Below are 26,759 nucleotides of genomic sequence, written 5' to 3' on the forward strand. Positions count from 1 at the left end.
CGAGTGCCTCGACCTCGTGGACAAACGGAAACAGGCAAAGTTGGTCGACTTTGAACGGTACCGGCAGCTAAACCGAGAAGTCCGACAAAGAATGACAGCAGAAAGAGAAGCATACTGGAACCAAGTGGCAGACGATCTTGAAGTGGCGGCATCCAAAAACGAGTATCGCACTCTCTACCGCACCCTCAGATGTCTGAGTGGAAAGACCAAATTGACTAGTGACAACATCAAGAATGCTGATGGGACCTTCGTGCGATCACCATCCGAACGCCTGCAACGGTGGAGTGAATTCTTCAAAGCTTTGTATAATCACGACCCACCTCAGGGACCGCCAGCAACAGCACTCTCGATCGACCCCCCTGAGGTCTCCATGGTCGATGTTGAGCCTACAGTAGAAGAAGTGAAAGCAGCCATACAATCCCTGAAGAATGGCAGGGCACCAGGAGTGGACCAAGTCACCACAGAAGCGATCAAAGCCGGGGGAGATGTACTGCTTCGCCGACTACACTCACTCCTCAAAACCATCTGGTGCACTGAACAAATTCCGTTAACATGGAGGAAAGCCATTATCGTACCGATCCACAAGAAAGGTGATAACCGGGACTGCAAGAACTACCGTGGCATCAGCCTCCTTTCCATCATCGGAAAGGTCTTTATGAAGATCATCCAGTCAAGACTGCAAAAACATCGCGAGCAAACCAGTCGAGAAGAACAGGCAGGATTTAGACCCGGGCGAGGATGCTGTGATCAAATCTTTGCCATTCGTCAGCTGATGGAGGAGAGAATCCGGTGTGGACAGCGAACCGTCATTGTTTTCATTGACTTCAAGTCTGCTTTCGACTGTGTCCACCGGCCTGCCTTATGGAAACTACTAGAGGTTGAACATGTACCTCGAAAAGTCATCACACTCCTCCAAACTGCATACAACGGTTTAACCATCCAGAACGATTTATCTGAGGAATTTACCATCCAAACTGGAGTCCGCCAAGGGGATGTAGCCTCCCCGTTGCTTTTCAACATCGTGGTCGACGCCATTATGAGGCAAGCATTCAGAAACAGACAGGGCATACAATATGACAAGGATCACTATGTGACTGACCTGATGTTTGCTGATGATAGTGCTATCCTTGCCGGTAACGACGCTGAAGCCACGGACATCCTCTACGACATTGCCCGGCCATACGGTTTGAAGATCAATGGTGGTAAGACAAAGGCCCTGACAACAGATGGGTCGCAAGCCACCATCTATCTCGAAGGCGTCCAGATCGAGCAAGTGCAGGACTTTAAATACCTTGGGTCGCTGGTCCAGGAGAAGAAAGTTGCATCCACCATGGAAATCCACAGCAGAATTGGACAGGCGGCCACTGCGTTCGCCTCGCTCAAATGGTGTCTGTGGAAGAGGACCAACATTTCCACAAAGACTAAAATCCGACTCTTCCGGACTTTGATTCTGCCCATTCTTCTTTACGGATCGGAAACATGGATTTGTCTCAAATTAGATTTGAACAAACTTGAGGTATTCCAAATGCGATGCCTGTGGCAGATCTTGGGCATCTCTCTTCGCGACCGCATCACTAATGATACCATCCGTGCCAGATGCCAACAGCAACCAACCATTGCTGACCAAATCCAGAAGCGAAGGCTCAGATGGTTTGGCCACGTATGTAGAATGGGCCCGAACAGAATACCATCCACACTCCTTTGGAGACAACGACCCACCCAATGGAGCATCCAACGGACTGCGCCTAGGAAAACGTGGGCCAAGCAAGTGGAAGATGACTTGAAGAGCCGACGTCTCGACCTTAACCAGGCCAGGACTGAAGCCATGGATCGTAAGGTATGGAAGAACATCACAGAGCAAGTCCGAAACCCTGCGGCACCTACAGCAGCATACTGGTTGCGTGGCCAACCGCCTCCCCCAGCTGCCAGCTAAGGACCAAAGAAGAAGAAGAAGAAGAAGAAGCTATAGAAATATCAATGAATTGTTGTAGATAGCTTTGCCGAATACGTTTAATTTGTCCATGAATATGAAGATTTGCAAGAAAATGTCACAGAAGGAAATTTTAGACATGGCGAAACAGCATAATTTGGAAGTGGATACTGAAGATGTGAGTTGCTGGAATCTCATAGAAAAGGTTTCACAACTGACAATTTTACTAAGGCGCAAATGCAACTTGAAGAAAGGAATGATGATGATGTGAGCCCCTCTAGCCTTATTTCAGTTTTCTATTTAAAACCCCTGGCTATTGGCCGTGAAGCGTCGCATTATTGCAATTCAATAAAGATTTAATTAAATTTTTAAGCAGGGACAAAGAGATGATTATTCCATTGCGTATCAGAATGTTTAGGCTACATTTGGAATACTGCATACAAGCTTGGAAACTTTTTGTTTTAGGAGATATGTTGGAAAGGGAGCAGAGCAGCTTGATTTAGTTGGGAACACAAAAGTATATTATTATGAAGAAAGACTGGGGTTCTGTAAATTGCGATCTCTAGAAACTATTCATCCGTGCGATGATCTAATTTCAGTTGTTATAGGGTTTTAGGCGCATCAGCAACTTAGACCAAAATGCACCGTATACACTGAGTGATCACTGAATTGTGACCATCTACCTAACATTGTGTTGGACCACCGTTAGCACGGATAACAGCCTCTATTCGCCTAAGCATTGACTCCATTAGGTGTCTGAAGATGTCCCTATGGATTTGTAGCCATGCTGCTTGCAAGGCTTTCCACAGCGTCCGAAATGATTATTCGTTTATAGTTCCAAACCATTCCACAGGTATTCAATTGAATTGAGGCTAATCAAGATGGGTGATGTCCTCACTGTGTTCCTCGAACTACTTTGAGCAATCACCTTCACGGTTTTACCAGAGGATAGACAAGTAGATACAACAATAAGGGATTTAAGGCGTTTTCAGATGGACAGGGTGAACTGGACCAAGTTTCGTGAATATCTGAATACAATTTTTAATGGAGATGACAAAGTAATCATTAACACCTTAACAGCAAAAGAATGCTTTTCTGGTTCAATTCATTTATATCAGGCGATGGCCTACTCGACGAAAAGAAAACAGACAAGAAGAACTTCTGTCCCATAGTGGTCTTCAGCACTAGCTGAATTGAGACAACAAACTCAACAAACACGAAAAGCATACCAATGGAATAGGCATTTATCGGACGCAGACACTCGGGCTTTGAAAAATGATTACAGAGACTTGAGGAAGAGGTACCATAAAGCAATTGCTGATAGCAGGCAACATTGTTAGCAACGTCTGGTGAAAGAAACAGGAAATGCTGATCCTTGGGGTATAATCTATAAGCTTTCAAGAAATAAATTTTGTGTGGTGAAATTTACAATACGGTAATTAGAGAGAATCAAGAAACTTCGGACTGGGAATCTACAGTCGAAGCGATAGTGAGTAGCATCTTTCCGGAAGACTTGCCGTATATGGACAGCCCTGACCAAGCGGAAATTAGACGCATTAATCAGGAATATAGGGGGACAACTGAAATCGAAATTTTTAACATGCTTGAGCTAGGAGCTGCAGTAGCTAAATTGAACCATAAAAAATGTCCTGGCATTGACCTCATTGAGAATCAAGTGATTGAAAAATTTTATGAATTCTTCCCTGAGACTATTAAACTTATTTAATAAATGCTTGCTAGAAGGGCTTTTCCCTCTTGAATGGAAGCTTGCACTACTAAAAATCTTGCATAAACAGGGAAAGCCAAAAACAAACCCCAGAGCATGCAGGCCAATCTCTTGGCCTGTATGCTTTATTGGCCAGTCTTGGCAAATTATTTGAAAGGATGATTGCCCCAAGGATTTTAAAATTATTTACAGAACATCAACTCTCCTCTGATTGCCAGTTTGGATTCAAAAAAAGGACGATCCACTGAGGACGCAATCTCAACCTTGCTGATTTATATTCAGGAGGCAAAAAGCAAATATGTTCTTGCTGTTTTAATTGACTTTGAGGGCGCTTTCGATTCCCTCTGGTGGGAGAGTGCTCTCAGATCACTGCAACTGGCAAAGTGTGATGGCTACCTGTTCAAAGTCCTTAGATCTTACTTTAAGGACCGACAAATTAGAGTATGTGCAAAGCATTTATCATACACGACTACCGTTTCAAGAGGATGCCCTCAGGGTTCAGCCTTGGGACCTCTCTTCTGGAATGCAGTGCTAGACCAGTGGCTCACGAAGGATAGCGATGAGTTCATTAAAGTTCCATATGCAGATGACCTGGTGGTGGCAGTGCAGGGAGGATCAAGACAAATTCCCGAACAAAAAATTCAGTCAGTTTTGAATAATTTAGTGGCATGGGTGGGTTTAAATAAATTAAAGATTTCTGTCACCAAGATCAATTTCATAGTGTTTAAACACCACTTCGATTATGGAAGGCCGCCAAAGGTAACCCTATATGGTACTCAAATTCCATATGTACAGAACACCAACTATTTGGGTTTAACTTTAGATGATCGTCCCAGGTTTCTTGTACATGTCACTAAAATCAATGAAAAAATCAAAAAGTTCGTAGCTACAGTTAGAATTTCCCGCAAGGAATGGGGTTTATCCAGTGGTGGGATTCAAATAATTTAACAACCGGTTCGCTGCCCTAATGACCGTTCTAAGTATAAAAAAACTATATACCGAAAGGTAGTTTATTTCATGCAGTTAATACTTAAATAAGAACAATAAAAGAGGTCCACAAAACTAGATTATGTTATAAGAAAGAGTTTTAAAATATTAATGACAAAATATTAAATAATACCTGACGAAAACAATAAAACTGTTATTTAAGATATTTCCATATTGCTTCTTGATTGGCGTCCTTACTTGCAATTTTCTTCGCTTTTATCCGAGCATCATCGGCTGAATGATTTATCCTTAACCATCTTTTCACTGGAGGAGTAGGATCCCATTCCTTTAGAGGTAGGCCGATTAGACTAATAGTCATTGTGTTTGATATACTGTATTAGAAACAGTTAGGCGACTTCTCTTCTCTGAACATTATGTTCATCTTTGAAAAACCCCTTTCCGCTTCTGCTGAACTTGCAGCAATTGTTCTGACAATATTTTTTTAGGTCTTTGAACACTTTTAGGAATTGCATAATTCTGGGAATTTTTAAAACGTTTTCCACGAAATCTCGATAATCATTAATATCAATTTGGTAATTAAAAATGTCATTAAATACGAGCAATTGTTCTTCAGCTGCTTTCCATGGGAACTAGTACTTCTTCAATATTCCAGTAACCTGGCTCCAAAAAATTGAGACATTGCAATTTATTCCTATCTTGAAATTGGCTACAACTTGCTTTTAAATGTTCACAATCCATTAGTCTTTTTTTTCAAATTCGTTACGATGTTTTCTAAAAGTCTTTCCCGAGGAAGCCCGACAAATCGATGATTTTCTACAAATTTTATATTTTTGAAGGTTTCTGAACTAATGAATTCATCAACTTTTTTTTTTTTCGTATATACCCTTTTCCTTTCCAAGCATTTGAAATGCTTTAATAGATCTTATCAAGAGTTTTTCAGCCTTTATTATGTCTATATTTCTTGCTTGCAGTGCATTTGAAAGAGAAATTTCGTTTAAAATATCAATCATCAATGCCAAATCAGTTATAAAATATATATATTTTCAAGACGGGCAGCCATACTTAAGTACGTTTTATTTGAATAAAAATAGTGATGTAGCGCTGGATAAGCGCGCCACACAGCTAGGGTTGACCTTAACTACAGGCAGCCCATCTTGGTCCCAAAATTCTTCCAATCTTTATAATTTCAATTCCAAGTTGTTCGGATATTTTGGAAAGTTCAATTTGTTTTTATTGGATTGATGAAAAATAGTATATATCTTATCAATAAATATTTTTAAATGATTTACTTTATTTCCTTTATCGAATCATCTAAAACAAGATGGAGGCGATGATTTAAACAGTGCCATATTATTATGTTTGGAAACTCTTTTGCAATCCTAGTACTCACTCCAGATTTTCTCCCAAGCATAACGCTGGCACCATCGGAGCAAAATCCTATTACAGTTTTTTTCTAGGTAGTTCTTAGTAAGCCCAACATTATTTAAACTTTTCATAACCGAAGAACATATTGTCTCTGCATCTTGTTTTTCCAATTCAACTAGTTCAACGAAAATTGTTGGTGATGTAACTGAATCCTCAACTTTTAAGAAAAGTATAATAACTGGTTTGCAGGATATCGTTGAAGCTTCGTCAATAATCAAACATATTTTCAGATTATTTTAAATAATTTTATTAAATATTTCTTTTTTAATTTCCTTTGCAATGAAATCAACTACTTTCACAGCAGTTTTACGAGAATGTAATCCTATTCCCATATCTAATCCATTTTTAATTTGCACTTCTATCTCATCTTCTATGTCTGAAAATTGTTTACATCTTTTTGCCAGGCTGTAAACTGTATTAAAATTGTTATATTGTTGCACTGTCCAGCATTCAGGAAGATTATTTTCAATTTTGGAGTTGTTATCGTTTTTTATTTAAATAATCGACGTGCTGCTTTCTTCAAGTTGGTGGTTGTGCTTGTGACTGTTTTGTACCATCCAAGGCCAATTCTGATACAACAAATTCTGATTTTGGTTTCTTATTGAAAAAATCTGTCAAACTCTGTTGCCTTTTCATCCTTTTAAGGGCTACTGCAAAAAATTTTAAAAATGTTTTATTTTAATATATTATAGAGCAGGAGCGGATATGTGCCTATATATTTGAATATTTTTACTGGTTCTGTCCACGTGTGGTCATATCATAAACTTTTATAAACAAAGCACTGTGCTTATACTATTGATAAACATCAGTCAGAACATTCATTTTATCGATACTAAACGAAAATTTCTTGCTGAATTAATAACAACCGGTTCGCCGAACTCAACAAAAAATTAGGTATCGGTTCTGCCAAACCGGCTGAATCCCACCACTGGGTTTATCCAAAAAAACTCTGGTATTGTACTACAAGACGATATTTCTTCCCATTGTAGTTTATGGTGCTGGTATTTGGTTTGCGGCTGCTACCAAGGTTACAACTAAAGCCAAGCTTCTGTCCCTGCAACGTACAATGCTGCTTACAGTTATACGCGCTCCCAGGACAGTGTCGACAAATGCCTTACAGGTTATTGCAGGTACCATCCCCTTGGATTTACACATTATTTTCCGAGGTATTGTATATAACTTAAAGAAGGGAAGGGCGTTACAAATACTGAATATCACCTCTGATCCAAACAACATAAAGGAGGAAAAACGTAGAATTTGGGTGAGCTTGTGAATTGCTGGCAGCAACGTTGGGATTTGAGTGAGTATGGAACAATTACAAGAGGGTTCATTCCAGCCGTAAGCTTTGCAATGGACAGGTGGGGGTGTCTTCTTGGTTTGCTCCCACCATGACCACGAGTTACTTAATCACTGGACATGGCTTAAGGGCCAAACTATTTGAAAGAGGATTAGAACCTGACCCCTACTGTTCGTGCGGTGAGGTTGAATCTTGGAGACATGTCATCCTTGAATGCGGACTGTATACTTCAGACAGGCAGGAATTACAAAACCTCACGGAGAATAATTTACCTCTCTTGGTTCAGAGGTGGGACATCTTTGCTTTGCTTCAGGAATTCTCGGCCAAAGTTTTTAAAAGAAGACAGGAGTAAAGAAATCTATTGCAGGATACCAATTAAGGGAAGTGCTGCACATTTGACGACAGAACGATTCGTGTACTGTCATCTTTATAGGATGTTTCTGGTTTACAGTGCGAGTTGATCTTCCACTCCTGGATACCCAAATGCAGGCTTGCATTTGTGGATGGACTCTAAGTGGAGATAATGTTAATTTTTCTAAGTGTTATTTTTAAGTTAATGTAATTCTAAGTGTATGTATGTATTTGCTATTTACATGTAAAATAATTGTATACTGTTGCTTTTGTTTCCACAAGTATACATTGTTCCTAGTTGGAATTTTTTATTAATTTTCGCTGGCCTCCAAGTTTGGGCAGCCTTGGGGGCGGGATTGCTGGCACCTACCAGTATAGAACTACTTCCGGTAGGTGCAGGATTTGTGCATTACAGCACACACACAGAGAATGGTTGAGCCAGGTGTTGGTTAGTCCCTGGTGGCGAAATGGCCTGACATAACACTCTTTTTTCAGGCCTGTTTTGCAGAGGTTCTGAGCTTTTACAGGAGTAATAGGTGGAGATGGGCTTATGTCTAGGAGCCACTCTTCATATCAGGACACACACAAGCAAATGTACAGAAAGACTACAGCATATATAAGAGTATGTATATAAATTGATTAATATGTATCTTGAGAATGTATCGTATTTCCCCATGTATAAGACGCAACTTTTTTCGAAAAATTTCGGGTATAAAAACTGGGTGCGTCTTATACAGTGGTTGTAGATTTTTTTTTTTTTTACTTGCATTTCCCGCTTTTTCGCGCTTTGTTGCCTTTGCGCTCATTGTTTCGCACTTGTTACCGGTATATTAGGTTACGTTTTGCCACGTTCTGCCCAGAAATGGCTCAGAAAAGATTTTCACACAGTGCTGAATTCAAGTTAAAAGTGATCCAGTTTGCAAAAGTGAATGGAAATTTTGCTGCTGAACGTAAGTTTGGTCCTCTTCCAATTGAGAAAACAATCGGAGACTGGCTACGGGAAGAAGAAACCCTACTGAAAACGCCACAGCAGAAGAAGGCATGAGAGGCAAGTCAGCAAAATGGCCTGATTTAGAGAGGGAATTGAAGATATGGATTGAAGAGCAAAGGGCAATTGGAATTCCTGTGTCCACAAAGATGGTTCAGCATGAGGCAAGAAGAATTGCTGATGAAAAAAAGTTACTGATTTCAAAGGAGGACACAATTGGTGCTTCAGGTTCATGAAACGGAATGGACTAAGCATGCGTACACACAACAGACTTGCCTAAAAGATGCCTGAAAGCTATGAGCAGAATGTCCTTGAATTTCATCATTTTGTCATTCAATGTCGGAAGACACATCAGTTTGAGTTGGGACAGATTGCAAATATGGACGAAGTCCCCCTTCAATTTGATGTCCCGAGTAACAGAACTGTTGATAAGAAGGGAGTGAAAACTATAACTGTGAAGAAAGTGGACATGAAAAGAGCCATTATACAGTTGTTCTAGCTTGTTGTGCCGACGGGACCAAGCTGCCTCCTATGCTGATTTTCAAACGCAAAACAATGCCAAAAGAAGACATTCCTCAAGGAGTGATTGTCCACGTTCATGACAAGGGCTGGATGGATCAGGATGGGATGAAGATCTGGTTTGAGAAAGTTTGGAGCAGGAGACCGGTGGGCTCTTACGCAAACCTGCCCTATTGGTGCTTGATCAGTTCAGGGCACACATAACAAAAAACACAAAGAAGATTGCTGCAGAGCAAAAAACAAAATTTGCCGTCATACCTGGAGGCTTAACATCCCAGCTCCAACCACTTGATGTCAGCATTAACAAACCCTTCAAAGCTGTCATGAGAGACAAATGGAACCAATGGATGAAGTCTTTTGGGGAGAATTTGACATCAGCAGGAAGAGCAAAGAAACCAACTATAGGAGAAGTTTGTACCTGGGTGAAAAGATCCCGGGATAATATCAAGATTGAGATCGTTGTCAAGTCATTTAAGAAGTGTGGCATTTCAAATGCCATAGATGGAACTGAGGACGAGGCAATATATGAAGACAGTGATTCGTCATCAGACATCAGATGAGGACAAGCTAATGGATGGGAGTTTTGACAGTGATGACGAGTTGTATGAATTTTATGATGAATAAAACTTGAGTTCAATAACTTTATGTAATACATTTTTTTTTTTTTTTTTCAAAATTCGGACCCCAAAATTAAGGTGCGTCTTATACATGGGGAAATACGATATATACAGTTGTGTGTTAATAAATAAAAAAAAAAAAAAAAAAAAAAAAAAGTGCTCTGCCCCAGTCGTCTGGCCATTACAATTTGGCCTTTGTCAAACGCGCTTAAGTCCGGTGCCTTTCCCAACTGAAGAACAAGAGTAATTCTGATTAACGGAGCTCAATATCAGGTATTTTTATACCGTGTCCCGACCCAAGCCGTTGTTCCCCTGCAGTTGCTTCGATTTGCATAACGACTCGCTGGTCGTAATGTTTTGGCTCGTGTGTGTGAGAACACTGGGTTTTCTGAAAAGAAAATTCAAAAAAAGCTTTATGTTTAAAACAACTGAACTTTATTCTTATTTTTACATAAATATATAATAATAACATTATTTATTATCAATTTGGGGTCCGCGGAACCAGTTTGTGAACCGCTGCCTTATACAATTGGATACTTCTTTATTCTTGATAGAAAAATTCCTTATATCATTGACAAAAACCTCATTAGCATTAGTAGAGGCATTTGATGCAAGAAAGCAAGCTTATGCAGCATCAGCAAAAAAAATAAAAATAAAAATAAATAAAAAATAACCACTTTCACTTCACCCCTCTGTTCGTTCGAAATACCTGTCCAGCTGAGCCTTAAACTTATTTAGGCTATAAACTTCCACGACAAGGGATGGAAGTCTGTTCCACCAACCAACCACCCGCTGGCTAAAGGCAAATTTCCGCACGTCTATCCTACATCTGTCTTTCCTCAATTTGAATTTATGCCCTCTCAGGTGATTATTCTGAGCAAGAGGAAGAATCCCATCAGCATTGAGCATGCTCAAACCATTCAAGGCTTTATACCCTTCTATCAGATCACCTCGCTGGTGCCTAGTCTCCAGGCACCAGGGAGGTGATCTGATAGAGGTGTATAAAGCCTCATGAGCTATCCAGGCAGCATGTCTTTGTTCAGAGTATTTTATATCTGACTGCACAATTACTGCCAGGTCTTTGTCATTTTTCACTCTCCTGAGTGTAGTAACACACAGTTGGTACGTTAATTTGGGATTATTGTTATCCATATGCAGTACCTTGCATTTGTCAGTGTTAAACTTCAAGTGCTGTTTCTCAGCCATTTGCTTAATTATTCTAGATCTTGTTGCAACAGCATATTTTCGTTTCTGTTGATTATCCACCCTGCTAACCTTTGTATCATCTGCAAACTTAGACATTAAGCCTGATGTACCTTCATCAATATCATTAATAAATATTGAAAACAATAATGTACCCAGCACTGAATCCTGGGGAACTCCACTGGATATTAGTGGACATTTAGTCCACGAAGAGCAGTGTCCATTGATAACCACTCTGTCTTTTCCCACTCAACCTTCCCTTTGTTACTGACAGTAACTTGTCTTTAATGCCACACTGCTCCAGTTTGAACAGCAGTCTTTTACGTGCAGCAGTATCAAAAGATTTCCTGAAATCCAATGATATATCTTTTGCATCTAGTTTCTTTTGAAGTGAAACTTCTTTAGGCGCGCCCCAGGCAGTTTCCACATGGGAGTAACTTGCGTCCGTGGATTGACAAAAATCCCCAAGAAATGATTCATCCCCCCCGCACCATTGTACACTACGTACCAGACACGAGCGATGCATGACGGAATTAGTACCCGTACAGCGCGGCCACGGTGCAACTCGCACGGGTGTCGCGTTTACGTTTTAAATCGCTATATCTCAGCTTCCAGTAGTCCGATTTTAAAAATTTAGAAATCAAAATATTTCTTTCGTCATTCTCTACAGTATTTCATAAAAAAATTGACGAAAAAAATAATTTATAATTCAACATGCCGAAGTAAGGCGTATAGAGTAGTGCGACCACGGAAACCTTGAGTACAAAGGGGAGATCTGTAAAAACGTTGTAATAAACTTGTGAAACAATTGTAAAATATTAAATCACTGTAACGTTGAAATAATAAATGTTTCAAAAGATTCTAAAGCAGTTTTACCTAACTTCCGCTATGCGTGCTCGGCACACACACAATTTTTTTTTATTTTTTTTTTTTATCATCATAGTATCCAATCAGGTTGGTCAGACAAGATTGCCCCTGAACAAATTCATGCTGTGAATGATGTATAACTGCACTCCTGTCTAGATGGTCCTGCAATACTTTTTTAACCAGTGACTACATTATTAAAAATAATGAAATCGCTGGTTATCACGAGTTAAAAGTTACCTCATGGAGTGGTGAATTTAAAATGAATTCTAACATTCCCTCAAGTTATATTGATACAGAATGACTTCGTTAATTTTTCCATTTTTCCGAAAATTATAAAGCATTCATGGATCCGCAGTAGCCGAGTTTTATTATTAGCCATATGGTGAAAGGGAGCCTGAGGCTTATGCTGCACCAGCCAAAAAAAAAAAAAAAAAAAAAAAAAAAAACAAACAAATTGAGTTACCTGAGAGAGAGAGTCAGTCAGACGTAGAAGGGAATCACCAAGAAAGAGAAGAATGATGATAAAAAAAAAAGCCCTATATTACCGTTATAAATATTATATAGTAATATAAAATAAATGTCATAAAAGGTATATAATGCTTTGTTCTAAGTTGAAGTAAGGTTTTGATGTCGTTTAGCTGGTAGGGTGAAAAATTTTATGCTGTGGTCACGTTTTTAACTTTTCAGATTTAATCACCGGAAGTGACTTTCATTAGTGCTACAGGATGTACGTCATAACTGTAATTGTAAAATGAGAATAGTAAGAAAACGTGATAATATGGTGTTTCAGGTATATCACAAGAACTGTAATCTTTTCTTTTTGTTCACTTGCCGCATCTTGTAGGTTGTATGGCCTTGACGGAACCATCAAAAACAGCCCACGCAGCACCGGTTGAACCACTCTAGAGGGCCAATGAACTACCAAGAATGGCATAACTAGGGGGTAGAGAGGCTTCCTAGAATCAGCGGGAGGAATGGCGGATCTTCAACTACCTGAAGAGAGAAAGAACAGAAGAATGGTAATAAGAAATGTGCACTCACTTTACCAAGAAAGTGAAAGTATTAGGTCTAGAGGCCATATAGAGGTAAAGTGATGACACTTTACGGACTTCAAATCGGGACAGCACATTATAATGTGCTATAAGGATATTAAAAAAAAATCCCTGCTTCTGTTTTACTTCACGAAAGTTTGGTTGTTTTATAGTAACTTCTGCGGATATGAAAATGAAGCTCATTTTTATAGTGTTAATAGTATTACTGACCACGTGGTGCCCAAATATTACAATTACAGTTATGTACAGTGCAGGAATTGAACTACGGTTCCGTTCTAGTCCGATGGTTGATATGTTTACTTTATAATATTACGCCATAAACCTTGGTTGTTGTACATTTTCAGAAACGTTGAAACGATTATTGTTGATTACAAGTTCGAACACATTCAACTGTGGCGTAGGAATGCCAATGACAAGACTTTTTTTTTTTTTTTTTTAACTGTTCTAATTTTGAGCGTAGTAAACCGAAACATGTTTTCAAGATTGATGTGCTCGATTTTGATGTAAAGCTATTTTTCTCAGGGCCGGATTAAGGATGAAAAAAGGCCCTCACCCATATTGAGGCCCGTTTAATATATATATATATATATATATATATATATATATATATATATATATATATATATATATATATAAGAAATTTGTTTTTTTCATTTCCCAAACCATATAGTCCAAGATATGTGTTTAACCATAACTGGTTCGTTGGTGTATATATATATATATATATATATATATATTTCATATTAGATATATTTGTGCCTGTTGATATATATATATATATATAAATAAATACAAATAGTACATAGGTTTTTATATTTATATTGTGAATAATAAATATGAATGAATTCCTTGATAAAAATGTAAATTAAGAGCTCAAAAATGTTTTATGTTTTTTGACTTGGAAAAATAAATAAAAACAATTTTAATAGAACTTTAACTTTCATATTGTACAATAAAAGGTATAAGAATAAAATTTAAGCACTTAACAAGTTAAGTTTAAGAATGCTTTTATATTACACGTTTTCTTGGTTTATTATTATTATTAGAAACTTATCACTACTTTAGAAAATATTTACACTGAAAATGTGCCCCTCTTCCGATGAGGCCCATGGCCATAGTGTTAATGCGGCCCTGGTTTTTCTTAGTAAATATACCTACTTAGTCATTTAGCACCAACACCATCAATTTAACAAAGATGCTTCAATGGCATCTGTGAGACATGCATCTTTTGATTTAATTCTAAAAAATTAATTTTTACCTTTCTTACGAATTGAAAATGGATCTATTAATTAAGATTATGATTAATGTATTATTTTGTCTGGATGAACAGCCAAGCACAGCATGGAAGTAAAACTTTCATTTTAGCACATGACTACTATTATGTGCACCTTCAATGCATTATTGAAATAAAATTGGCACACTTTGATTTTTAATTAGTGGGGGGGAGCAGAATGATCCTTAGTTGAAATATCATCTGCATTCCAGTAGTATCGTACTATGTAGGGAAAATGTAGCTCAGTTAAAGGCACATATAGTGGCTATGTTTTGTCTTAGTGAAAGCCAAATGGTGTATGGAAGCTGTACTTCTGTTTTTCACTTAGGTGAAATACATGAATCACAGTTCAGAATATGTTTTCTGATAGACTACCCACCACTGATAAGAAGCCATGAACTTTGAAACAGCTGTCCTAGCAGTGTCAGATTTTTAAATGTATAGTGGATTAACCTTTTCAAGGTGATGCTATAAATAAATTTAAAAAAATATTAGCAACTTTGACAGAACCATGAATAATGGTCTTTGAGACATTTTATGTGCTGATTACCTAGCCTTGGGCTTGTGTGGGAGCAGAATGATCCTCATGGTTGAAAATGGTGAAGTATATGAATTTTATTTGATTTCAGCTACTGCATTGAAATACTGGCATATAAGGGCTAATCTTTGCTATGAATATCCTTGCTTAATCGTATATTCACCTTATAAGTTGATCCCTCCCCCTTTATAGTCATTTTACACATCCCATGTAATGATGTGTATAGTAAAATCTTCGTTAAGAACCCTGTCTGTTTTTAATTCAAGTATTTCTGCCCTTTCTTTTAAAAGTTTACATTGTAACATTACATTTCACAGTAAAGGAAGCATTATGGGTATACAGCATGCCCTCATGTAGAGGGTCAAAAAACCAACAGACATAAGTGACATGACGTCGATGCTATATGCGTAGCATCAACGTCAACTGATAATGCTGAGCAATTCCTTGTTGCCTGTTTGGTATTGTATTGCAAATTGGTTCCTTTGTAAACTGTGCCTCATTGTGGAAGCACATTTGCAGTGAGAATTGATAATCTTGGGTTTACCTTTTGAGAACTAAAAAGTACTTCAGTAAAAAATATTGGTATTAATTAATGTCTTCCTAACCTAATTCAAATTTATGATTTTATACTCAACATGTAAATTAATCTTAAAATTTGAGATATTTTTTTTACTGTTTCAAAGGTCTGTTTATACACCAGAATATATGGCATCTTTCTCCAATCAGTGTAACAAAAATGGATTGGCATCTGTTCTAAGTGTATTTACAATAAATTGTTGTTGAATATACAAAAAGTCCTAATTCAAAGTAAAAACAATGCATCTTTGACCAACTCACTCAGCAAAGGAGTAAAAATAGTTCATAAAGGCTTCTCAGCTGCAATAAAAGTTAGTGAAATTTTTGTGACTGTTTTATTGCAGCCTCTTGTGGTAGAACTGATCCAGAGATCAAGGTGTGAGAATTAATATTAAGAGAAATTTTCCTTGTCTGGATCATTGGGAAAAATAATGGAATCAATAGCTAAAAAGAAGGGATGCAAGATAATCTTGCATCACTTCACAATCTTGATAGCAATGGAGCCAAACGATAACCAGAACATGCTTTATTTTAGGTAGATAATGCCTGACCAATCTGATTAACCACTGAGGAATTGGTTGCAAATAATTTTGACATCATATACTTAGATTTCAGTAGAGTTTTTGATACTGTACCATACCACAGCATGATTGTTGTAAAGGAGAAAAATGGCATTAGGGGTAAGGTACTACAGCATATAAAGGGATGGTAGGCAAGTAACAGGCAACAAAGTATTTATAAATAGCCCCTGCTCTTTATGGACTAATATGAGTAGGGTGTCACAGAGGTCAGTGTTGGGCTCTTATTGTTTTTAATATTTATTAATAGGCACCTCCATAGCCAGGTAGGCAGGAGCAGCAGTGCGTAGCACACGCTTCTTGATTAGACCGGGGTTCGAGTCCGTGAACACCAAATACTGAGGATGCAGAAAGGTCAGGGAATGACCACCACATACTCCTGGAGCAATATGGCCTTAGTTGCTAATACTCCTAAAAACCAATTAACAAACAAACAATATTTATTAATGATATTGAATGTAGTATTTTAAGTTTGATGTGTGCTAGCTGATGATACAACGGTGGGAACAGTAGTTAATGACAGTATTTGGGGCATGCTATATCTTCAGCAAGGCATGAGATAAATTAAACAGTGTGCTGAAATATTCCAATTTACTCTTAAAATTGATAAATGCAAGGTATGGCATTTGGATAGTAGTAATTTCGAATACTACCTGTTTGGGTAGTACCAAACACAAGGCAGTTGATAAGGAAAAATTACCCAGTGGTAACTGTATGCAGTTTGACACAGAACTCTCTAATCATTGTAAACAGGCTGCCAGAACAGCTCTTTGGGTTCTGTCAGTAATATATAGGAACTTTACCAGTAGGGACAAAGAGGTGATTAACCCATTGAATAAAGCAGTGGATAATTAGGCCATATAGGTTTGGAATCCTCATTTTAGGAAGGGCATAGATCTATTGGAAAGGATGTAGGTAGAGAGAAAGGCAACAAGATTGGTTGGGTCACAAAAGGATATTGTTATGAAAACAGACTGGGGAGTGGGGGGGGGCTCTATTAATTGCATCTTCATGGCCACCTAATTGAGGTGTATAAAGCTTTAAAAGTTATGTAAACTAAATGCTGAATTTAAAGTTCAGGTGCATTCAATGCACCTGAACACGTCTTATCATGGACTGTCAAATGTTTGGATCTGTGTATCCCTGCTCTGTGTTAGCAAAGTATATCAATATTGACACTCAGACAACATTTCAGTGTGGTCAATGGGTGTTGCATAAACATTGGACTTCAGCTGACCCCCATAAGTAAAAATCAAGCGGATTCAACTCCTGGGAGTGAGCAGGCCATGAAACAGGTCTCCATGGCCTATCCATTTATATTTGTATATTAAGTATATTTAGTAAATTAATAAGAGGAGTTTACCTCAATATAGTACGTGGAACACTTCCGTATGATACCCTCCAGAAATTAGTTTCGTTTTTTCCTTTCTAATTTCTGGAGGGTATCATACGGAAGTGTTCCACGTACTATATTGAGGTAAACTCCTCTTATTAATTTACTAATATTATTATCAACGTAGAACATATTGAGTATTACAGCTCTGATTCATACTATCTAATTAAGTATATTTAATATTTTATATTATATTAAATATTCAGTGCTTGTAGTATATTGTACCACAAGGAATTGGCAGTTGTTAAATGTGGTGATATGTATTGAACAAGTATTTTAAACAATTTTTTTTTTTTTATTTAAGGCAACTTACAGAGGGAACATTGGAAGAAAACCATATTATGGAAGGTGCACGGTTGACTCTGCTGCCTAATGTTGAGACCGGATTATTAGTAAGTTGGAAATTTTGGATTTTATTCATAGTTCCTGTATGATCTTTAATAGAAGAATTTGCAGTGTTTGAGGTTAAGGAGAAATAGAATAAACTCATTTTCTAGTTGTAAGTTCAGCAAATATATTACTGCTTAGGAAAGCTATGCTTCTGTTGGTATTAATTTTACAGCCTGTATCATATTTGCTTTGTACTTGATTTTTTTGTTATAAAAAAAATCAATAAAAGATATACACTAAACTCTGTGAAATGTGATACATTTAAAAAAAAGTTTTAAAATCTAGAAATATTAAGAAAACAAACTGACACTTGCATTTGTCTTTAAGAGAGTGACATTTCTCTCTTTATAAAGATGACTGCAGACTTACCTTGCCCTTTAAACTATTTTTGCAGCAAAATTGAAAACTGCATAGGGGAATGCAATAGTTTTAATTCACACAACAGAACAAATTTGCATTTGTATTGTGCCACTTTCTAACATGGCTTTGCCAAATGGTTAATTGGTCATTTGATTGAAAGGTGAGATTGCTGTGACAGCCTATTTCAGGACTAACTGGTCCCTCATCTTATAGTAAGTGGTTCTGGTGGCAAAAGGCAGATAAATCTGTTGTAAAGAAGTTGTTCAATGCGAGTTACCATGTGGCATATGAAATCAGAATTTTCAAAGTTTTAATGGTAGCTGAAGCTGTTTGTTTTCTTTGACTGTTGTCACTACAGATCACCTGCATTCTGACGAGGGACCAGTTAGTCCTGAAACAGGCTGTCATATAAGTCTCATCATCTAACCAATTAGCCAATTAACCTTTTTGGCAAGGCCATCTGTTTTAAAGTCATGCAATACCATGATAACTCATACAGTCAAGTTTGATCTTCTGTTAGAATTAAGCCCATTGCATTATCAATGAATTTTAAATCCTGCTGGCCGAAAAAATAGACGAGGATGAGGTAGCTCTGCAAAACATCTCAATTTCTCTGAGGCCATATAGTTTAGATATATTATAACTTTTAATTTTTCTCTTTTAGTGCTATATCTTATTCAGTAAACATTGTAACTTAGTGTGAACTACCCTTAAAACTTACAACTACGTATATTACTTGTACAGCAGCTTACATGAGCTGATGACTAATTTATGCCACTTTAGAACAGCTACGAGTAAAGAGAGATTGAAAATGCTCAGTGTGGGTAAAATGCACGCTTCATTAAATCTATGGTTAATTTCCTCCATAAATAGCAACTTACTGAAGTACACAAACAGTGGATTTAATGCCACAAGACTTAAGTTTTTTTTTTTTTTTTTGCTGCCCTTACACTAGTCATACAACTTGTCAGGTGCACTACTAAAGCAGGGAGAATACCAGCAGCCAGCTCAAGGTTCCCAGTTGGCTTTTCACTCTGTCCCTAACTGCCTGTTGTTTTTCTCTTTTTTTATAATATAACTATAGAAAATGGCAGCAAACATGAAACTTCGTTATTCTTCTTCGTTATTATTCAATCTTCGTTATTATGTACAATTGATTGAATTTCACAACAGTACATTATTAAAAGCAAAATGTTGTAAACTGATAGTCTTCCTCATTGTAATAATTATTTCTTAAGAATAGTTAATTTTGTTCTTATTTTTAATTGCAAAGGATTTTTTTTATTCCTCTGAAGTGTACACCCACTTATATTACTTTGATAGCATTTGCTCTGACTATGTTTTTTATTTGTTCCCATTGAACAAATTTAATTGCTTACATTTTAATCACCAGTACTGTCTTTTAGTCAGTATAAATGTTTACAGATATATGTTCAGCTGTTTACCTCTCATTCCCAGAATGTGCTGAATTTTAAACAGAAAAATTTACTTTATATGCTTTAGAGAGCTGCTGGTATGCAGAATAAAATCTTCCCCCCACGCACCAAAAAATGATTGTTTAGCAGTGACAAAACCATACCCTTATGGAGATAGTAGCTATAAACAAACAGCATAACACAATTATCACAATTATCACATGTACAAGTGATAATTGTGTGATGCTGTTTGATGGACTCTCAGAGCCCAGTTAGACTCTAGGATTTACCATAGGCAGTGGGATACTAGTTCAGTTTAAATGAAGGATTATGAGTATCTAACATGGCAAGGGTCTGTATTTCTATGCAGTAAGACTAGCTCAATTTGAATGTTCACACGCATAATAGTCTTGCACTTTTCTTAAATATGAATGAATTGTACATGCTGCTGCTGTGATACCTGTTATGTAGGATATATTGTCATGTTATCCTGTCTATATTACTATCTTTAATGTATTCCCAATACTGAACACTTTTCAGTTAGCAGGCTGTTCAGTGGGTGGACCAGATAAATTAAATAATAATAATAATTTCTGCGAATAGAGTATCGTGCAAGCCAGAAGAAATCATGGAATCTGCTGAAATTACTAGCAAATCTTATAAAGAAATTTTTATTGTGGAATCTCCTACGTTTAAAAAATCAAAGGTGTTAGTCAAAAGCAAAGAAACTGTCAGTTTGGTGTTAACTGTGGTGTTTAATATAGCATTATATGATGTGATGGGCAGCATAATCACCAAAAAAAAAAAAAGAAACTACCAGGTAATAAGTAGCAGTGTCAAAGGAAAGCCATGGAAGAACTTACTTGAGGGACTCTACAATTAAACAGTATCTGATAAATTAAGTAATGTTTCCTTTAGGGATATCACCTATATTTGAAATATTTATTATAGTAGACAAACTCATCCTCCACTTTCAAAAAAAAAAAAAAAAAAAAAAAAAACAAATGATGAATTTATCTGTTTGCTCCAAAATATAGACATTTTTGCTGTTTAAGAGAGATGCTTCATGTTAATTAACGATTTGTAAAAAAAAAAAAAATTGTTTTCCTGTTAGAATAAGTTTCAGCATTTGATACAGTGGAAAGTTATACCAAATGGGTATCAAGAAGTGTGTATATATACAGGGCCATGCTGAGCCATTTTAGTATCTGAGGCAAGAATGAAAAATTGTGCCCTACTGTTAATGATGGCAACGTTGGCAATTATTTAATCTTTCTTTTGGCACCCCTTTCAGCTTTTCACATGAGGCAATATATATATATATATATTTTATATATATAAAAGAACTTATTGATGTTTTTGAATGACAAGTGTGAAATCCAAGGTCTAGATTTCAATCTAAAGACATCAGTAGCAGAATTCAAAAAAAATGGTTCATGCATCTGCAGAAGAGCTGTGGCCAAGTGTTAATTTAATTTGACTGCTGCTTCCATTTACCCCAAGTTTAAATTATCTTCAGAATACAAAAAAAATTACTGTAAATGTTTGGTTTAAAGTTCCAGCAAAGTTGAAGACTGTTTTGCATGCAATTTTCAAGAATATAACCCAAAGATTTCAGAGTAACTAAATTTGCCAACTACCTTATAGAACATTACACTGGAAAGCTTTGCATTCCATTGATACTTGGGCCAAGCAAGTATAGCACTGCTATAGAAAGGCATACCAATAGAGGTAAATCTTTCCATTCCAGATCTAATAGTAATTTTTATATTACTCATCCAAACCTTGATTTGCTTTTATCGTTATTAGTAAACAGTTTAAAATGGAAACCTGCGTAAACCTACAGTCTGCACAAAAACATCAAAATTAGGGAAACCTGCAGTGTGCAAAATATTGAATTCATTTCATATAATATTCATCTTAACTAAAAGGGAATATCATGTTTTCATTTTATAAAATGTGTGTTTCATTTAACACAATTGCAGTTTTTTATATGTATACATAATCCTTTAAAATTTGCCATTATCTAAATTGTACATAAATGTTGATTTGTTTTTATACAGAAAATAAGAAAGTTTGGTTTCTTTAAATCTGTAATGTTAATAACATAATAGATTGTTTTCCATTACAATTGGCTAATTACATTAACAGTTCTGAGGTGAAGTGCTGTGTTTCAAGTACGCTAAAGGTTACTCAAACAAGATTATTTGGTGACAAATTCATGTACACCTGGTAGTTTAGTTGTTAACTTCTATGCACTTAACATTTTTCAAAACAGTGCTGAAGTGGGTAGAGTAAAATTTTCACACATCTGGCTTTTAAATAAAATGTCTGGATGTGTTTTATCCAGACATTTTAAATAAAATGTCTGGATAAAATGTCTAAATGGAGTGTATTAAATGTCCATTCCTAATTACAAAAAAAAAAAAAAATTAATCTTTAGATTAAAATAATTTATTTTAAAGAAATTTTAAGTTCAAATTATAGTAAGATACCGCAGTTTAATTTCCCTTAGATGATAATTTTCTTGTATTGTAGTGAAAACAGAATTAATTTAATATTAATTCTGGGTTTTTTTTTATTTTTTTTATTTTATTACTGTTAATATTAGTTTTATTGTCTGACTTACAAAATGATTTAATAAAATATAAATTTTATTGTTTTCATTTGTCTTATAATGTGCCCAAGCTTTTTAATAACACAGTTCACCATTTAGTTGGCTGAAATTGTGTAGACTGAAAGTTCTTGATGGACATCTTAGTGTTAGCAAAATCCAAATGTATGAAATATTTTAATCTTTAACAAAGAGGGAAAAAGCATGGGTGCGATGGTTGGTCCTTTGTTGGTCCTTTTTCGTTTTCTGTGTAGGCAAATAATTCTCACTCGGTTGCTAATTAGAAAACAGTTTAAAAGGGGAGATGGCAGTACTAACATAAACATTAACACTTAGGGTGTTAATGTTTATGTTAGAACATAAACATATTTGTTGCCACAGATCTATGGTATTCTTTTTGATTTCAACAAAATGGGAAATAAAGCTTGAAAAACATCAAACAAGACTTTCTGTTGTCAACTTAAAAGTTTGACACCAATAATATTAATTTTAAGGAAATTAAATAAAATTCACCCATATATATTCTAAGGGTTGATCCTTAGTGCTACCCTCTTTTCAATCAGAATACATAATATGATGCTAACCATTCCCAGTACTGTTTAGGCATTTCTTTTTACTGATGATCTCACTATATCTAGCCATTCTTAAAATATGTACTCCGTAGAAAGGCAACTCCAGGTGCCATTTGATAAAAATAGAATCATAGGTGCCACATAATGATAATGGCCACCAATTATCAACAAAGGCCACTGCTATACACTTTTGCAAAAAGTGCACAATATATCTGGAACCAGAACTGATGTTTAAGGAAATTATTCCATACAATTCACTGACACTATTTGATTTTTAGACTTCATATTAGACACTAAACTTTCTAAAATTCATGTAACAATAAATATGAATTTTTTTCTTTGTGGAAAGCAAAAAAAAAAAAAAAAAAAAAAAAATATATGTGGAAGATACTCCTGCTACATCATGGGCTCTGATCACTATTTTGCTTCATCTTTATTGACTATAATCCAATCCCGATTGGATTATGGTGCCCCAGTGTAGAACCTTGCAAGGAAGTCAGTATTGCTGCCATTAAATCCAGTTCAACATAATGCCCATAGAATAGCGTTAGGATGCATAGTGGGCATCCCCGCCCATAACTTATATAAAGAAGTTCATGAACCTCCTTTAGTACTTAGAAGAACAATGCTTACCCTTATGTATGCAGCAAAACTTAGGAGCCTTGCATATCATCCTATCTGGCCTTACCTTTTCAATCCTTTTCTGGTAAACTATGTGAACAAACCTAATGAAAATAAGCCTACAGGAAGTGGACTGTGCGTAGCACATGCTTCTTGATTAGACTGGGGTTCGAGCCCGTCACCACCAAATATGGAGGATGTGGAAAGGTCAGGGAATGACCACCGCATATCCCGGAGCAATATGGCCTTAGTTGCTAATGCTCCTAAAAACCAAATAACAAACAAACAGGAATTGGACTGAAGGAACTTATGCAAAAGTGGAATGTCTCCTTTGAAAATGTCTACTTGGAAATAAATGGAAACAGTGGAGCCAACATGGTATGTGTATAAAATATAAACCATTTTTTGATGATTATTTTTGTCGATTAGGGGGAATTCACTAGAAAATCAGAATATTCAGCAGCAACGTGTAGCTCATGCATCAGTAAACTCTCATGCCCTTCAGTTATATACCGACAGTTCAAAAACAGATATATCTGTAGGTTCTGCAGTGGTGCACTTGCACTGTCTCAGCCTCTCCCTCACCCAAATTCAGTCTATTCTGCTGAGCTTTATGTGATCAAGATGGCTCTAGAACATGCCAGCAACGTGACTAGTCAGCAGAGAATGATATACACTGACTCTGAGTTCAGTAAATACCCTACAATGTAACCTTCTCCATGTACCCAATTTTTAAACATACCAGATGCTGTATTTCGGGACATGCTGGAATTCTGGGGAAATAAAAAAAAAAAAAAAATAAATAAAGCGGATTAAGCTGCAAAAAACTCCCTCAACACCATTTTATCATTTGTATTGGTCCCATATATGAGTTACAAACCATAATTCGACCAGCATATATTGAACAATGGACACTAACATGGCAGGAAGAAACCCATAATAAGTTTCTTCAAATCGAGCAAACTCCACAATCTGGCAATCCAGTTTCTATAAGAACAGAAGAGAATAGGTTGTCTTTGCAAGATTATTTTTAGCGCACACATTATCCATTTCCATTTATTAATAGTGAAGATCCTCCTACTTGCGCTCTCTCTCTCTCTCTCTCTCTCTCTCTCTCTCTCTCTCTCTCTCTCTCTCTCAATCCCTACTTACTGTTAAATATTCTTGACTGTCTGAATTATCAAGCTGCTCAGCTTGCATAATTTAAATCTCTTTTACTGCAGCACAACCCTTTTGGAACTTAATGACCTCTTAGGGGAGACAGCCAACCTAGTTAATTTGTTTAAATATCTGAAAAATATTCAAGTGGATGATCAACTTTACAACCCATCATTTGTGGTAAAAAGCACAGTTTGCCTTAGTTGCCCTTGTGCGAGAAATCCCCATACCAACCAACCACCCGTATGTAAAATGAGTGATTGGAAGAAAAAGAAATTTCAAAATGTCATTGAGATGGGAGCTCTTTCTTTCAAGCATAAAGTTATCTCAAAATGAAAAACACACATGACTGGAAGAAATTTCGGAAGTGAAGAACTCAAGAATACCAGGGAGACGATATGTTTCCTTTACTGGCTTAAAGTTGTCACACTGAAATGATGAATTTGGAAAGGAATAAAATAAACTCTGCCTAATTGAAATGGAAGTTGTACATTTTATATAAAAAAATAAATAGAAATGCCTGAGAAAACTATAAATGCCAAGAAAGGGAATTCTCTAGCTTATTGCCAGAGGCTATTCTCTATTATCGAGACTCCTCCTTTCCTTATTTTTATTTTATTGTATTTCTGTTAATTACTGAGAATTTTTCTTTAGTATTTGTTATTTTAGTGAATGAAAACTGTCCATGGATCAGCTCAGTTTGGTTTTTTTCATATGGAACAATGTCAAAAGCTTTTTTGAAATCTAAGTATATGATGTCAAAATTATTTTTAGCATCCAGTTCCTTTGTTTTTGCATCATAGTATCCAATCAGATTGGCCAGAACAAGATCACTCCCCCTTAACAAATTTGTGTTGGGCATATAACTGCATTCCTGTGAAGATGGTTCTTCATCTGACATCTTTCCTAGCTTTCTTCAGCAACTCAAAAAAAAAAAAGTGATAGCCTGGTGGGGAGAGAGCAGAAGAGGTCTGGACTGTGTAGTTGATGGCTAGAACAGAAAAACTAAATGACTGCAACAAAAAATTGAGTTTGACATGCAAATATTGTTATTTTAAATTAAATACTTTTATGTCATGTATAAAAATTGCTACTAAACAATGTTATATTTGAGGAGTTAAATTGTGATACCTGAAACCAAAGCAATTTAAACAAATTAGAGAGGTGGGGGAGGGAATCAAATTGACAAGCAAGATTTAGTATTCACTAGGGAAGCACAGTGGAATGGAAAATCTGAAAAATAAAAATAAAGGTGCAATTGCTCTCCAAAATAATGCTTGAATCAATTCACTATTTAAGCAGTCTGTAAATGAATATCGAGACCTAAGGAAAAAAATAAAACTAAGTAAACTTTAGAGGACCCAAAGTTACTGATTGATCATTGGAGTATCTGTCACTCTGAATACACCTGAAAATTTGCATTTCTATCATATCCTACGTATTACAATAAACATTTAGAATCTGGCATCCTCAGTTATTGATAGGTCTGGATTTTAGAAAAGTATACTTAGTGTTGAGCAATTTTGGAGCAGCATATTTCAGTGAATATTAAACACAGATAACTGCACTTATTTACATCTATAAACATTTGTGATGACTAAAAGTGGTTACAATTGTAAATAACATTGATTTGTTAATTATAAACAAATCAGAATAAACAAATTTACAGCAAATGTTTCTACATAATGCCAGTTTTAGTATTAGTAGTGGCAAATGATGCAAGAAAGCAAGCTAAACATCAACCAAAAAAAAAAAAAAAAAAACCAATGAGAACACTTACCATAATTACCTGCCAATATCTTCTAACAGTTCTAGTTATTTTGTGAATTTATTCCTGTCCGCTTTACAACACTAGATGTAAGTTTGTTCCATCAATTAACCACCCACTGGCAGAAGGCAAATTTTCAAGCACATCCTGTAACCATCCTTCCTAAGTTTGAATTTATGCCCCTTTGTGTAGTCTGTCCATTCAATAGGTAGGATGTCATTGGCATTGAGCTTGCTCAATCCATCCCATACATCTTGTGAGTATGGGATTGGCACACCCAGGGTTCTGAGCTAGATGTCACCATTCTTTACTTTCTTGGTGATTCCCTTCTACTTCTGACTCTTGTTTTCTCTCTCTCAGGGTAACTCAATTTTTTTTTTTTTTGGCTGGTGCAGTAGAAACCTCAGGCTTCTTTGCACCCTATGGCTAATAACAATAATAACCTTAAACACCTCAATCATATCTCCTTGCAGGTGTTTAGTCCTTTAGTCCTCCAATTTGCAGAACTGAAGCATTTCTTGATAAGAGTGCCATTTTGTTTCCCTCACTAATCTCAGCAACTCAAATGTGTGCTCTTTTC

General features: G+C 36.4%; 1 protein-coding gene across 2 annotated transcripts in view; it reads left to right on the forward strand.

The window, feature by feature from the left end:
- Positions 1-26,759, forward strand: part of stx (ubiquitin-like domain-containing protein stuxnet) — a 151,431-nt gene that overhangs the window by 51,535 nt on the left and 73,137 nt on the right. For both annotated transcript variants that reach the window (XM_090386978.1, XM_090386979.1), the window contains exon 2: positions 17,586-17,673. In XM_090386978.1, coding sequence (XP_090243104.1) covers positions 17,586-17,673 — 88 coding nt within the window. The remainder of the gene's footprint in view (positions 1-17,585; positions 17,674-26,759) is intronic.

This window comes from Mastigoproctus giganteus, chromosome 12, assembly GCF_048544385.1.
Source record: "Mastigoproctus giganteus isolate SK-2022 chromosome 12, ASM4854438v1, whole genome shotgun sequence".
NCBI lineage: Eukaryota > Metazoa > Arthropoda > Arachnida > Uropygi > Thelyphonidae > Mastigoproctus > Mastigoproctus giganteus.